This window comes from Miniopterus schreibersii (genome assembly GCF_964146895.1).
Source record: "Miniopterus schreibersii genome assembly, chromosome: 6".
Lineage (NCBI taxonomy): Eukaryota > Metazoa > Chordata > Mammalia > Chiroptera > Miniopteridae > Miniopterus > Miniopterus schreibersii.
This window is the reverse complement of record NC_138107.1, coordinates 54,943,162-54,956,627: the sequence shown is the minus strand read 5'-3', so window position 1 is coordinate 54,956,627 and position 13,466 is coordinate 54,943,162. Positions and strand designations below refer to the sequence as shown.

Genomic DNA, 13,466 nt, shown 5'->3' with positions numbered 1-13,466 from the left:
TTTACCGACCTGCCAGAGGTCCTAGCTCTTGATTTGATATCGTTTTGGTCACAATAATATTCAGTGCTCCTATATACCAACTGATTTTATTAATATATTATATGGTTATATATTTTATGATATATAAATAAATAAAAGTATAAATAAATTTATATATTAAAAATTTTAAGTTATATAAATATATTTGTATGAATTATATATTATAAAATATGTAATTTTATATATACAAAATAGGTTAGAAAGAGCTCTTTTAAACCAGGCTATCTATCTATCCGTTTATCTATCCACAGATATATCTGTCTATATATACATAGGCATACAGTCTACTGTATATCTATAAACGCACATATAGAGAGTCTGATTTTAAAGAGCTCTTTCCAATGCATTTTATATAAAACATATGTAAATTTTATATTTATTTAATTATATAAATATAATTTATATTTTACAATTTTATTTTAGAATTTATTTGAATACACACACACACACACACACACACACACACATAAATGAGCTGAGAGTTTTAAAAAAAACTGATAAAAATTCCAGCAGCTATTGCATAAAAACTGAAAACAGAGTGAACATCTCAGCAGGAGAATGGCTGATTATTTGAGGTATAGCCTAATCACAGAATATTATGCTGTCATCAAAAATAAAATAAGTCTATAGAGTTCACTCAAGGGGTTTTTTACTCTTGTTAAATGAGAAAAGAGAAGTGTGTTTCTACACTATTTTTGAAAACCTATGAGTGTATTAAAAGGTGCCGAGCATATCAGTGTGAACAGAGTCGGCTAACTGAGTGGCCCAGAAGGAGAAACAGGGAGGAAAAATGATGATGGAAAACAAACAAAAACAACTATGAAAAATAACAGGTTCCATGATAAAAAGCAATAATTACATGAAGTTATACATATGTAAGCATATATATGCATAAAAATGCTTGAAAGAATGATTGCTAAAATGTTAGAGGTATGTTATCTCAGTGAAAAAATAAAAGCTGTTTTATTTTTATACTTTCTTATACCTTTTTGCATTTTAATAAAAAAATTAATTATATAACCAAAATAACCATTCATTGAGGGAAAGCTTGAATAAGTCAATGACACTGGCAGCATGAAAAATAATGTTTCTCAAGGCTTCCTAGCCAAAAGATGGCACATCCAGTAGATTTTGAGTCATTTGTGACTAAAAGAGGTTTCCATAATCTTTTTGAAAATGGAGACAGACCATAAGTCCAAAATTAATAATCATCATAAACACTTTGAGCATCTTTATGCCAGGGCCTAAATCTAATTTTTAACACACTTTCCCAAAGGCTTCAAGCACTCTGAGTGCTTAATCAATCCTCATTAATTGACAAGCACATTTCAAATCTCATGAATTATTACATGGAAGATGCTATTATCTGACATACAAATGCTATTAAAGAGTAAAATCTCATCTAAAAAAGAATATGAGAGCTGAAGCAGTTCCAATGAAAATAATTTAAGTATGAAATTTAATCTGCCACAAAAGAACTAATAAAACTCTAACACATTTTTTCTTCCTGCCCTGGTCATATTAAATGTATTCAGTTTTGTTACCTTTGTCCCTGCCGTCTGAGGCCTGCATGTCATCTACACCCACCCCCCTCCACTGCCCACTCAATATCATTAACTTTCTGGTGTTTTTTCTTGTAGATTTAAGATTCATGACATTTACTACCCATCATCATAAACAAGCTCCATATCATTATAATTCTGATTATAACATGCAATTGTTTTGCAGAGATGTGCTGCCTTTTCATGCTTCCAGGCTTCTTTCTCTGCAGGGTAGTGGAAAATTTGTGTGCAAGCTGTGTGGACAGCTGCTCCATGAAAAGCATGGACTAGCCTTTCCAGGGAAAATGGGCACACACAGGGAGGACATAGGGCAGTGACTGCTGCCCTTGATCCCCAAGGTGGGCACCCCCCCGGCCGTAGGGAGCAGCCCACCTGTCTTCTGTTACGTTCACCTGGCAGGTAACTGTTACTAGGTAACATGAAAACTAATTTTACACATCTCATCTTTTCAAGAAAAATACTTACTTGGACTAACAAATGGCCTGAATTAGGCAAACATGTACCACATTCCTTGGTGTTCTCATTTATTTGCGTTATCAAATTCATCAGTATTTCCACAGCACCTTTGCTGATCATTTCATTAAGAAATCCTGGATTTCCAGAAATGAATTTGATAGTCCCCATACAGTATAGGAAAGCTTCAGTGTTCGTTTGCAGCACTTCACTTCTCAGGACCTCCAATAACGATTCTGTCAAAAAGATGGATTACTGCAAATGTATGATTACAACAGCTGTAGAGAGAGATATTAAAGTGTTTGTATGTGAACATCAAACACAATTTGTAGACTGTTAGTCAGAACCTACAGTCAAATGCTTGTTATGGGTTACTGATTGGTATAAAGAGGAAAGCCTACTTTTAGCTAAATCTTCGTTGTAGTAAAAGGAAAGGATTATAATATATAAATAAGAAAGTGTTCTTTAAATGCCATGCCTCTTACTCACATTTACCAACCTTATTTTTGGTTACAAACATTTTGAGTTATTGTAGAATAACTCATTATTAAAGCAATTTAAGAGGTACATTTCAACAAACCATTAAGAATATACCAGTTGCTGTATGAATGGGAAATTAATCAAGATAGGACATTTTAAAAAATCTCAATCACCATAGAAAGAAATGCTTTGAATATAACATCCACCCTTTCCAAAGACAACTTAAGAACATCCTTCCAAAAACATACAACGACTGGGTCCTAGGAGTGATCCAAGCAACTCTGATAAGGTTAATCATGCTTATTTCACATTTTATTTTATTAATATCAGTGTGACCATTTGTTAGAATCTTTCTTTGTTTTTTGGTCTACAATTCTCAGTGAGTTGATTCAGTGTTTGACATTTCTTTTAGCACTGGGCTTGCCCCTGTTTGCTGGAGTAAAAAAATAGATGAAGACCATTTATCCTTTGTTGCAAAAAGAGGACTCAAAGTGTTTTCCTTGCTGCCTTCTTTTATTTTTAAAAAATTTTTTTCTGTATTGTTGAAAGAATTACAGATGTCCTCCTTTTTTCCTCACTGACCCCTTCTGCCCTGCCCCCACCCCCGCCCCAGGCCTCCCCCAGACTATTGCCTGTGTCATGGGTTAGGCATATATGCATATAAATTCTTTGGAAATCTCTCCTCCCCCACTCCCGCCTCCCCTCTGAGATCCCTCAGTCTGTTCCATGCTTTCTGTGTCACTGGATCTATTTTGTTCATCAGTTTATTTTGTTCCTTAGATTCCACATATAAGTGAGATGATGTGCTATTTGTCTTTCCCTGCCTTCCTTTAGATCAGCAATACTAGTTCATGAAAGACTTCTATTTAGGTAACTATTAAAGCAACTTATTTCAGAACATGTCAACAATTAGACCTTATTAGCTAGGTAGGTAGAATTTAGTAACATTTCTCTATCCACATATTTGAAACACATTTGGGACACTTTGATGTCAAATTTCTACAACAGTTATAGATGTCTTCCAAGTTTTAGTCATTCCTACTAAATCAAAAGATTGAAATTTCAATAATTTCAAATATTATTAAAAGTACTTTTTTCTAATAGACCAGGAAATGCATTTTTAAATACAGAACACTTTGTAAAGTCACATCATGTTACTATAAGTATTAAAAAAACCACCAGACTATTCTCCTAGGCTCCAAAGGATATATTAAGTGGAATGAGGAAGACACAGAGAAGGACAGAGTAAAAATAGGCACCACATAGCTTCTGCATAATACTAGAAAATAAAATATTTCAGCTATCATTACTTGGAACCTTGTACTCAAGTGCAACATTTGGTCAATGGTAGCGCTGGGTGACACTCACCCAGAATGCTGTCACTTTGAATCAGAGAATCATTCTTCTCATTCCTGCTAATTTTAAATATAAGTTTGCAGACGTTAAGAAGGTTCTTCCTACTCACTTTAAGCTGCAGAGAAAGAAAACACATTTCTATCGGAGAGGGAAATAAAGACATGCCATAATTTTTAACACAAACATCTAATTTTGAAAGTACAGCAAGAAGATTTTTAAAACAAAGAAAAGTTATAAAGAAATCAACTTTCCAAAGTTCTGGCCACATATTTGCCAACTATCTAATATAAATGATATTTCTAGAGTAAGCACATTTTAATAATAAGCATTTATTTTTACTTCATAAAGTTTCATGCTTATATGTGAGATTACTAGTTACTTTTAAAAGAGTATATGAGGAAAGAAAGGGGGATGATGTTGATAAATTTAATTAAATGGAGTAATTGCTTCTTAACACAGACATAAAAGAAGGTGGATACCAAAATTTCAGATTAAACTATTTTAGAAAACACAGTGGAGGTGAAAGATAGAAAAGGGGAAATGGACGATTCTCTTTATCATTTGTATAAAAGAAAATAAAAAAGTCATCTCTCATTAGATAATATATGTATTTACTTTTTAAGACTATTTCTGGGCCTACCAGGTTTGGCTCAGTGGTTAAGAGCGTTGGCCCTCAGACTAAAGAAACCCAAGGGCATGGGCCTCGGTTGCAGGCTCGATCTCTGGCCCTGGCTGGGGCTTGTGTGGGAGACAACCAATGCATGTGTCTCTCTCACATCGATGCCCCTCTCTCTCTCCCTCTCCTTCTCTTTCTCTCCCTCCCTTCCACTCCTTCTGAAAAGCAATGGAAAAAATATCCTCTGGTGAGGATTTTTAAAAAAACCAAGACTTTCTGGAATACTTTGAGATAATGACAAGTGATGTTCAAAGTTTAAAATTACCTTCTAAATCACATAAAAATATTCAAGTAATTTAAACATAGGGGCAATAAGGAAGTATGCATTTTTTAAAAAAACACAGTATAGGAAGACTAACTAAATTAGCTGTATATTTATCTAAAGAAGTAAAAATTAAAAAGAAAAATCCTAAATGTCCAATATCCTAAAAACCCCAATATTAGGGAATAATTTAATAAATTGTGGAACATCAATACTATTCATATTAAGCAGTCACAAAAAGTATAATTGTGAACACTATGTTTAAAAAGAAAGACATTTATAAGCTATTATAAGATGGAAATATTATGTGCCCTCATTGCAAGAGTGTAAAATATGTTTGTAGAAATAGGGTCATCTGAACAAATAAATCTGTGTGAAAAGGGTGGAATATGGGTCATTATTTTATCATTAAAAAGTATCTTTTAAATTATCTTTAATACTGTTTATTAATGAATTTTCAGTTAATTTTTTAAAAGATAATGGAATTTGCCAGACATATTTTAAAACGATTTGTTCTATGTTTGATCCACAAATATTATTGAGCTCCCATTGTGTAGCTGGCCCTGTGCTGTTTGCTGTAGGGGATACTGTGATAAATGCAGTCAGCCCCATCTGGAGGGGTTGAGGGAAGGGAGCGTTACCCATGGAGCAACTTCCATCTGGCCCCGCTCTGGGCCCCTTACCTGCTATGTCAGAGCCACCCTGCATATTTTAGGTGTTGTCATTCCCATTTTACAACTGAGGAGTCTGCTACTCAGACAGGTCATGGCAACTCATCTCGGCATCACCTGGTTGTATACTAGAAATGCAGAATCCCAGTCCCCATCAAGCAGGACTGAACCAGAATCTGCATTTTGACAAGCTCCTCAGGGGATCATGTGCACATTCCAGTCTGAGAAGCCCTGTTGAGAAAGCCTCAGAAACTATCAACAGATCTTGTACCGTAAAAATCCAGCCCGGCTGGTGTGGCTCAGTTGGTTGGGTATCATCCCGTGTACCAGGACATCACCAGTTCAGGTCCTGGTTGGAGTTGTGGGCTTCATTCCCCAGTGGGGGGCCTGCAGGAGGCAGCTGATCAACGTTTCTCTCTCTCCCTTTCCCTTCTTCTCTTTTTAAAATCAGTAAAAACATATTTAAAAGAATTTTTAAAAGAAAATATAATGTCCCTAATATATTTTAATCAGTCAACAATCTTCCACTATATTGTGAGACTTTGAGGTGAAAAATCATGATTTATTACTTTCTATGGAGGCATGTAGCATGTGTTATATACTTAATAAGGCTTCTTGAATAAGCGAATGAATACAACTAACCTCCCTCCTCCCCCACCCAAGTTTTATATTTTTAGTGGACAGTGGCAAAGTAAAAAAACAAAAAAAACAAAAACAAAAAACAAGCAAACAAACGAAAAACAGGGTCAGAGTTTTCATTAAAGAAAACAACAAATAACCCATAATTTCCAGGTCTGCTATAAGGTCAGTTTACATTCAAAACAAATTCTTATACCTTCTCTTTTGATAACTGCAAAATTATGACTTTGAAACATGAAAAGATAATAAAATATTAAATTATATGCAAAGAAAAGTCTACCTTACATAAAACAGCACTCCCGCCCTAGCACTGTCCATTTCCTTAACTCCAGTTTATTTTCTTCCCACAGTACATCAGCCCACTTTGGCACATTCTGTGTTTACCGTCTGTCTCTCCTGCTACAGGGCCAGCCCAGAGGGCAGGGGCTATGTTGTTCACCCGTATTTCCAGTGTCAAGAGTCCCTGCCACAGAGGTGGTTCCTTTAGTGGGATATTTTTCTTATGTTAAAAATAGTAGTCTTTTCTATTTAGAGCAAATTTGGAAAATTAAAGAGAAGTTTAAAAATCACTCATAATATTACCACTGTATATAATCGCTGTTGACATACTGGTATTTCTTTTCTGTTTTTCTTCCCTTTATAGGGTGCTAGATTCCCCCCCCTTACTGAATATAGTTACATTCATACAGTATAATGTTTTTACTAAAAAAAAATAAAAATCTTAATATAGACTGATATATTTTTGTAAGATTTTTCAATACAAAGACTAAAATTAAAATGGTCTGACAAGCTCCTACTTAACCAAAGAATGCAAGAAATCAGAACAACCAACATTATGATCACTGGATTTTTAACTATAAATAATTTAAAATGTCTCAATTATTATGTTAAACTGATAAAGTAAATATTGGCAGAGAGAAGCTATTAAAACCTTCTTAGTTGTATATATCTTTAGTTTTTTGCTGAGTTTTTCCAACAGCACTTTATGTGGTCTTTTTAAAATTTAGATAGAACCCCATCGCCAAGGTCTAAGCAAAACAACATCTTGCCTGGAACATTATAGGATATTCAGGAGGCAGAGAGGAAGTTGGCCTTGATAGCCTTGAAGGTCCTTCCTGACGCTGTGGGTTCATAGTTAATCAGAGGGGACAGCCTACCCATCTCTGCACTCTGGAATGTAGCCCAGAGAGTCTTGCCCTGATTCTGCAAGGCAGTCAATGTCATGAGAGGGCTTCATCTAAACACACGTTTCAGTCACAACATGCTCACTGCCTGGCAGATCACTTAGCTTTTTGCCCTAAAATAGTTAAATTGTGCCATGGATATAATTATTCTGAATGGCGCCTTTATAACCAAGATAATACTTTCTCTGCAAAGCATTTACAAATTCATGGCATTTTCCCGCTTTCTTCCACTCTTTAATTTATTAATTTTTTTGGCTTGGTATGGACAAAATATCTAGGATCCAGGTGGAAAACCAAAGGCAGGCCCTGGACAGCTGGCAGCTACACCGGTAGGGCTCTCCAGCCTCACACTGAGGCTCTCCTTGGCCAGAAGGCGCCCCAAATCCAGGGCCAGAAAGGGCACTGGGCAAGCACACTGATATCCTTTTATCTCTACTTACAACTTACAAGTCCTCCCTGTGGTTTATGCTCCTCTTGTTTCACTAAAGCAATTGATCAACTGTCATCAATGAAAGGGGATTCAAATACTACTGAAATCACTATTTCAAGGAAATGCTACTTTCTGAGTCATGATCATATCACAGTTTTTGTGAGGAGGGTGAATAGTTTGGGATGATAACTACATAAGAATGTAGCTGCTCCAAAAACCTGCCTAGGACACGCAGCCAGAATGTTCTGCCACATGAAAGACATCACAGTGAGACACTGCGGACACTCTTACCAAGCTGTGCCCACTCTCACTGTGCGCTTCAAGATTTTAAATTATATAAATTATGGGGTGTTACCCTAATCGCTTTTACTTTTACGAAACTGGGTAAACAAAGCCTTGTCTGTTTCAATGGCTCTTTTAGAACATTCTATAATAACTGTGTCTTATCTTTGGTTCCAACTGTTTATGGCTGTGACAACAAAGAGTTTCTCTGCTTCTGTTTGGTGTCTGGCCTTTGCTTCTCGCCCCTCTCAGGGGCCTCCGGGCCCTTCCCGGCCGCTCGCAGCTGCTCCTCGCCTCACGCCGCCGGCAGAGCACCTGGCCTTTGTGCCCCCGCCCGGCTTATCTTAGGTCATTTATTAAATCACGTGGCAGAACCGAGCGGGCGACAGAAACCGCAGGGCAGAAACCACAGCCTGCACGTCCATGCTGCTCTCCAGCAAGCGATTTGAGCAACTGCTTTGAATGCATTTGCCTGTGGTGGCGTTTTCTAAGCCAGCCGCAGTCTAAACGTGAGAGCTCATGTGAACAGTTTCTGTGTCCCCAGACGTAGTCCCTTAGGGAGTACATTCCAGTCAGATCCTGGGCTATCGGTTTATTACCTTAATCTTCTTCAGCGTTCTGAATAAACACGCTGCGTGTCTAATCATCTTTGTAATACTCACGAGTAAAGCATTAAACAGGACTTTTAGGTGCCACCATCTACGAGACCCGAGGGGAGAGAAACTTACTGCTAGAATAAGTTTTGCCAGCTTAAGGCTGAGCGGGTCCGAGCCAACATCAACGAGCTTATAGAGGGTCTTCAGGAGAAGGCTTCTTCTCTTAAAGTTCTTCCCAAGCATGTGGTCTTCCTCCAAAGCGTGATGAAGCTGCGTGCAAGCAGCACAAAGCATTTCAGCGTTTTCTTCTGTCGGGGCAAAGAGAGTAAGGCAGCACTTAACATTAAGGTCAAGTTTTCAAGTGTGTCAAACACAGACAGCCTAAGTAAAACACCCCATAGTTATTTTCCCGGACACTTTCACGCTCCTGAACTATGCTTTTCCCTTCCTCTTATCATTTCCATCTACCTGATTTCTTTCCATTTTGCTGATGCATCTCCCACCATGTCGACTGGGGCGGCGCAGTCTTTCCGAGAGCCTGCTAATGAATGGAGTTGTACCTACGTCGGTTGGTCTCCTTTGCTCTAAATGCCTCCCCCTCCGCCAGGCTCTGTTCGGGCTCATGGAAGCAGAGCACTTACACTTCCATCCTCAAACCTTTGGGGCACAGTCTGCTGGCCTAGAATGTTCTCCTCTTTATTTCTACTGATTTTGGTCCTTCAAGGCTTTGTTGGCCTTCCGGATCGTCTAGAAAAGGTACTCTATTCTACATACAAGAAATGTTAGCTTGTACTATTATTTTCACATGTATATATATGTATGTGTGTGTGTTATGTGATATGTCCAGTGCCCTGAGACAGATGTCATGCTAAGTGAGTAGGAATCCTCTCTCAGACGTTTGTGTCAATCGTGCAAGGTGCAGTGAGAATACTGTACCGACAGCCTGCAACATAGTCTAATACATATTCACTTTCTAATATTATCTTTTGATAAAAACAACGATCAATATGTTTCTGTGAGAAAAATGCTTGTTTTCTGAGAGAAGAGGGCTCCAATGGAACAAAATCTCAAAATGTCACCACACCCACCATGATTTGGAGGTGCTTATTAGAAAAGAGAATGAAAAAGAAGACTCGTTGTTAGGAAACAGGGAGACCTAGAAGATTTTATTTTATAATTAGAATTCTGAGGAAAGCAATTTTTCAAAGTGGCAACCATACTAACAGGCACACACTGAAGAAAAGCAGCAGACGTGGAATGTGAGGAGAAATACACGAATCCAAGGCCCCTGGTGTTCAGTTGAAAATATTATCTCTGATAGATTCCATCACGAAATTTAAAACTAGGAAACCAATCTTAAATAAATACCATAATGTGCTCTTAAAAGCCCACATAGAGGAAGTGTGCGCCTGCAGAAGGAAATGACTCAGGCCATTTTTAGCTCCTTTCAACAATAACATCTAAGAAAAAATTTTAAACCTCCATAGTGAAGTAAGCTTCAATGCCTTTCAGTTATGCGCTCAGATAAATGAATTGATGGGAAATGACTTAGACTAACTCTGAATAAAGGGGAAACCTGGGCTCTATTGTAAAAAACATTTTGTTTTGTTTTGCCCTTCTGCGATTGGCGGTGTCTTCACAAACCCAAGTCCAGTGGGTATAGACTTCAAAGCATTCTCCTAACACTTCCCTCAGCAGAGTCTCCCACCTGGTGGCTTCTATTCAAGAGAAACTGTTTTAGCTTCAAATTAAAAAATAAGGCTCAGGGCCAAATTTTAAACTATTGATCAAATCAACACTTTATACCCATTTGTTAGAGATTCAAAGGACAACTTGAACCTAAGAGCTATCAAGATTCTCAAGGGGCTAAAGCTAGTGAGCGATAGTTTGGTGAGTAATGTAGAATAAAGTAACTTCCCCCGTAAGATACTCATCGTGACAAGAGGGGAAATAGTGATTTCACAGTGGAAGGACCTGGCAGACACGGCCTCCTTCAAGTGGTCGAAGTTCCCATCACCAGCAGGGGACCAAGACAGCATCTCATGCCTCCTGATAAGATGCACTGAGGACGCAGCACCACTCATCCCATATACCTGCCCCAAGAGCCCAACCTGGACCTAACTGTGAGAAAATACTGGGCAAACCCAGTCTGGGGGGCAGTCTATAAACAATTAGACGTCAAGATCATGAGAGAGATGTGACAAATAATTGGAACTTGTGATCTGCGATTTTCTTTCTCTATAAAGGAAATTTTTAGGATAACTGGCAAAAATCTGAATAAGTTTCATATAGTGTTGTATGGCAATTTCCAGATCTGTAACAGAATGCCCTTGTTTCTAAAAGTACACAGAGTACTTAGGGGTATGGGACACCATGTCAGCAACTTGTTCTCAGAGGGTTTGAAAGAAAAAAACGGCGTCTGTGTGCGTGTGGGCAGGGGGCGTGGAGAAAGGGGGCAACGGAGGAAGGGGGAGAGAGGCTGGTGCAGCAAATGTGGTAAAATGTTAATATCTGGGAATCTGGGGGAAGAGTGTACAGGGTTTCTTTGTACTATTCTTGCAACTTTTCCATAAGCCTCAAAGTATGTCAAAATAAAAAGTTAAAGAAAGAATCTCAAAGGGTCAAGTAACCCAGCCCTGCCCCCCTTTGCTCTTCTTGAAGTTGTCTGTGGAAGACATGTCAGACTTCAGCGTTTAATCCTTCTGAGAGGGGAGACGCGCCCACATCCCAAATCCCAGGCTCCCGTTACTCCTGCTGGTCCCCGGTGGCGGGGCCCTCGGGACCCTCTTGACGGCCCTCAGGCTGAAGGCCTCCCCCCCCAGGCCCCCGCCCCGCCGCCCTGCTCCCGCTGTTCCTCCCGGTAGCTCCCTTGCCGAACTCTCTCCCAGACTAAATGCCCCCGCCGTTTTCGCACACATCTCCTAAAACAAGGGCTGCAGCTAAGCTGGCTTCCTAAGAGGGGGAGAGGCAGTGACTCTAGAGCGGACGAGGCCATCACACTCCCGTTCCCGGGACCTGAGCGGCAGGGGGCTCTGGCGAGGCTCAGTCTCACTCACCCCTCACCACGCGGGCGAGGGCACTGCTCTGCGAGCTCGGGGGATTGCCCGCGGCCACATGTGCAGGGCTCCCACATCAGCCATGGTCACGGCTGAGGACCTGCGGGGAGCCCAGCTCGTTGGAGCCTTTAGGAAGTGGGGCTCCTGCAGGACCTCCCCGTTTGGCTCGGCTGCGGGGAGGACTCCTACCCACGTTTCCTGCGGCCTCTTCCTGCGGCTCCCACGCTGCTTCACTCACCCAAGGAGCTCTCACCCCACAGTTGCCAGGGAAGGCCTATTGTATGCCGTGTGCCAGGTGCTGGGCTCGGCCCCGGGGAGCCTGTTTCAACTTCAGAAATGGACTCGGTGGGGGCCATTCCCCTGACTGACAAGCTTCCCACAGGTCGCCTCTGCAGAGGCCTGCTGACTGTGGGCCATCCCTGCTGGGCACTCCGGGGTGCAAGGGCTGCCCAGCTCAGGACACTTCCCGCTCTGAGTGGCACCCCTGACAGGTGTGCTCAGCCTAAGAGAGTAGGACATATACATTCGGATCTAGGAAACCAGGGTCACACCTGCCCAGGGTGCCAGTCTTTGAGACTTAGTCCAAGTTTCAGAGACTTGAAATGTTTCATTCTTTCACTTTCTTGCTTAACTGCGACCCTAAAGAGTTCAAACCAGCATTTCCGTGGGCAGAGGAGGTGATAATTAATTTATATTCCAAGAAGAATTTTAGAAGTAGGCTCTCTTGCTGCATTTAAAGTATAATTTTACTCACTAAAAATTAGGTTTACATGTGATATTTACTGCATATAACCCTGGGTAAGTAGGTTGACAACTTCATTTGTTTTTTACTATGTTCACAGAAATGATAGTCAAAGTGCACTAAAAATATCAGGGCAATGGGGATATAACCACAGATATTGTTGATTTAAAACAAATACTGCTTTTTAAATTACCTTTTTCTAATTTATGCAAAATTGGTACTATCCTTGTATTCCAAAAGATATCGTCTACTTCCATTTCTGTATCTTTTTCTTGCAAGTCAGCTCTTGAAACTGCAAAACAAACCCAGAGCAGGGGGAAGAGCATTGAAAAGAGTTATAACTGGAGCACCATCAAAAGTATTTGCTATTTATCACTAAGACTAATAAACTCTAGAATTAAATTATGCTTTGTCCCCCAACTAGCACTGATTAGAACTACATGTCTTCCAATCAAATCACTCCAAATTAAACTCAGATATGATCATGGAAAGGCATCAGAACTTAAAACTCTGATTGGGATACTTCATGAAATCTTAAGCTTTGTAAAGCTGAAATTATTGTCAGTAAGGCAAACAGTTTTGAATTATTTTTACTTAAACTTATCCCTCTGTAATGCAGAATAAACCTTTAAAGAATAAAGATTTTGAAAATGTTTAATGAAAGTTTTCTAACAGGGAGGCCTGCAGGGATTTTCTGTCCTATATAAAATAAAGGGGTCCAGGTGATTTTGTAGGGGGTGGGGCGGAAGCCTGGGCTTTGGGTGCTGACAAATCTCCATTCAAATTCCAACTTCATGACTGATGCTTTGGGTGACCAGGGGCCGATTTCTCATTCTTTCTGAGCCTCATCAACAAAATAGAGATTAGGATATTTGCCTTCAGGGTTATGTGAATTAAAAGACACGACACAGGCAAAGCTCTGAGCCCAGCTAATAACACTCAATAAATAGGAATTTCTTCCCTGATTAAAAAACAAACAGGCTACCATGTCGGAAGTATATCAGGCTGTATGATACGCCAAAGCACCAGGCTGCATGC

At 39.6% G+C, this 13,466-nt stretch overlaps 1 protein-coding gene across 2 annotated transcripts in view; it reads right to left on the bottom strand.

Moving 5' to 3' along the window:
* Positions 1–13,466, bottom strand: part of ARMC2 (armadillo repeat containing 2) — an 85,968-nt gene that overhangs the window by 38,419 nt on the left and 34,083 nt on the right. For both annotated transcript variants that reach the window (XM_081140242.1, XM_081140241.1), the window contains 4 exons: positions 12,622–12,720; positions 8,763–8,938; positions 3,903–4,005; positions 2,067–2,290 (listed from right to left, as the gene is read on the bottom strand). In XM_081140242.1, coding sequence (XP_080996368.1) covers positions 2,067–2,290; positions 3,903–4,005; positions 8,763–8,938; positions 12,622–12,720 — 602 coding nt within the window. The remainder of the gene's footprint in view (positions 1–2,066; positions 2,291–3,902; positions 4,006–8,762; positions 8,939–12,621; positions 12,721–13,466) is intronic.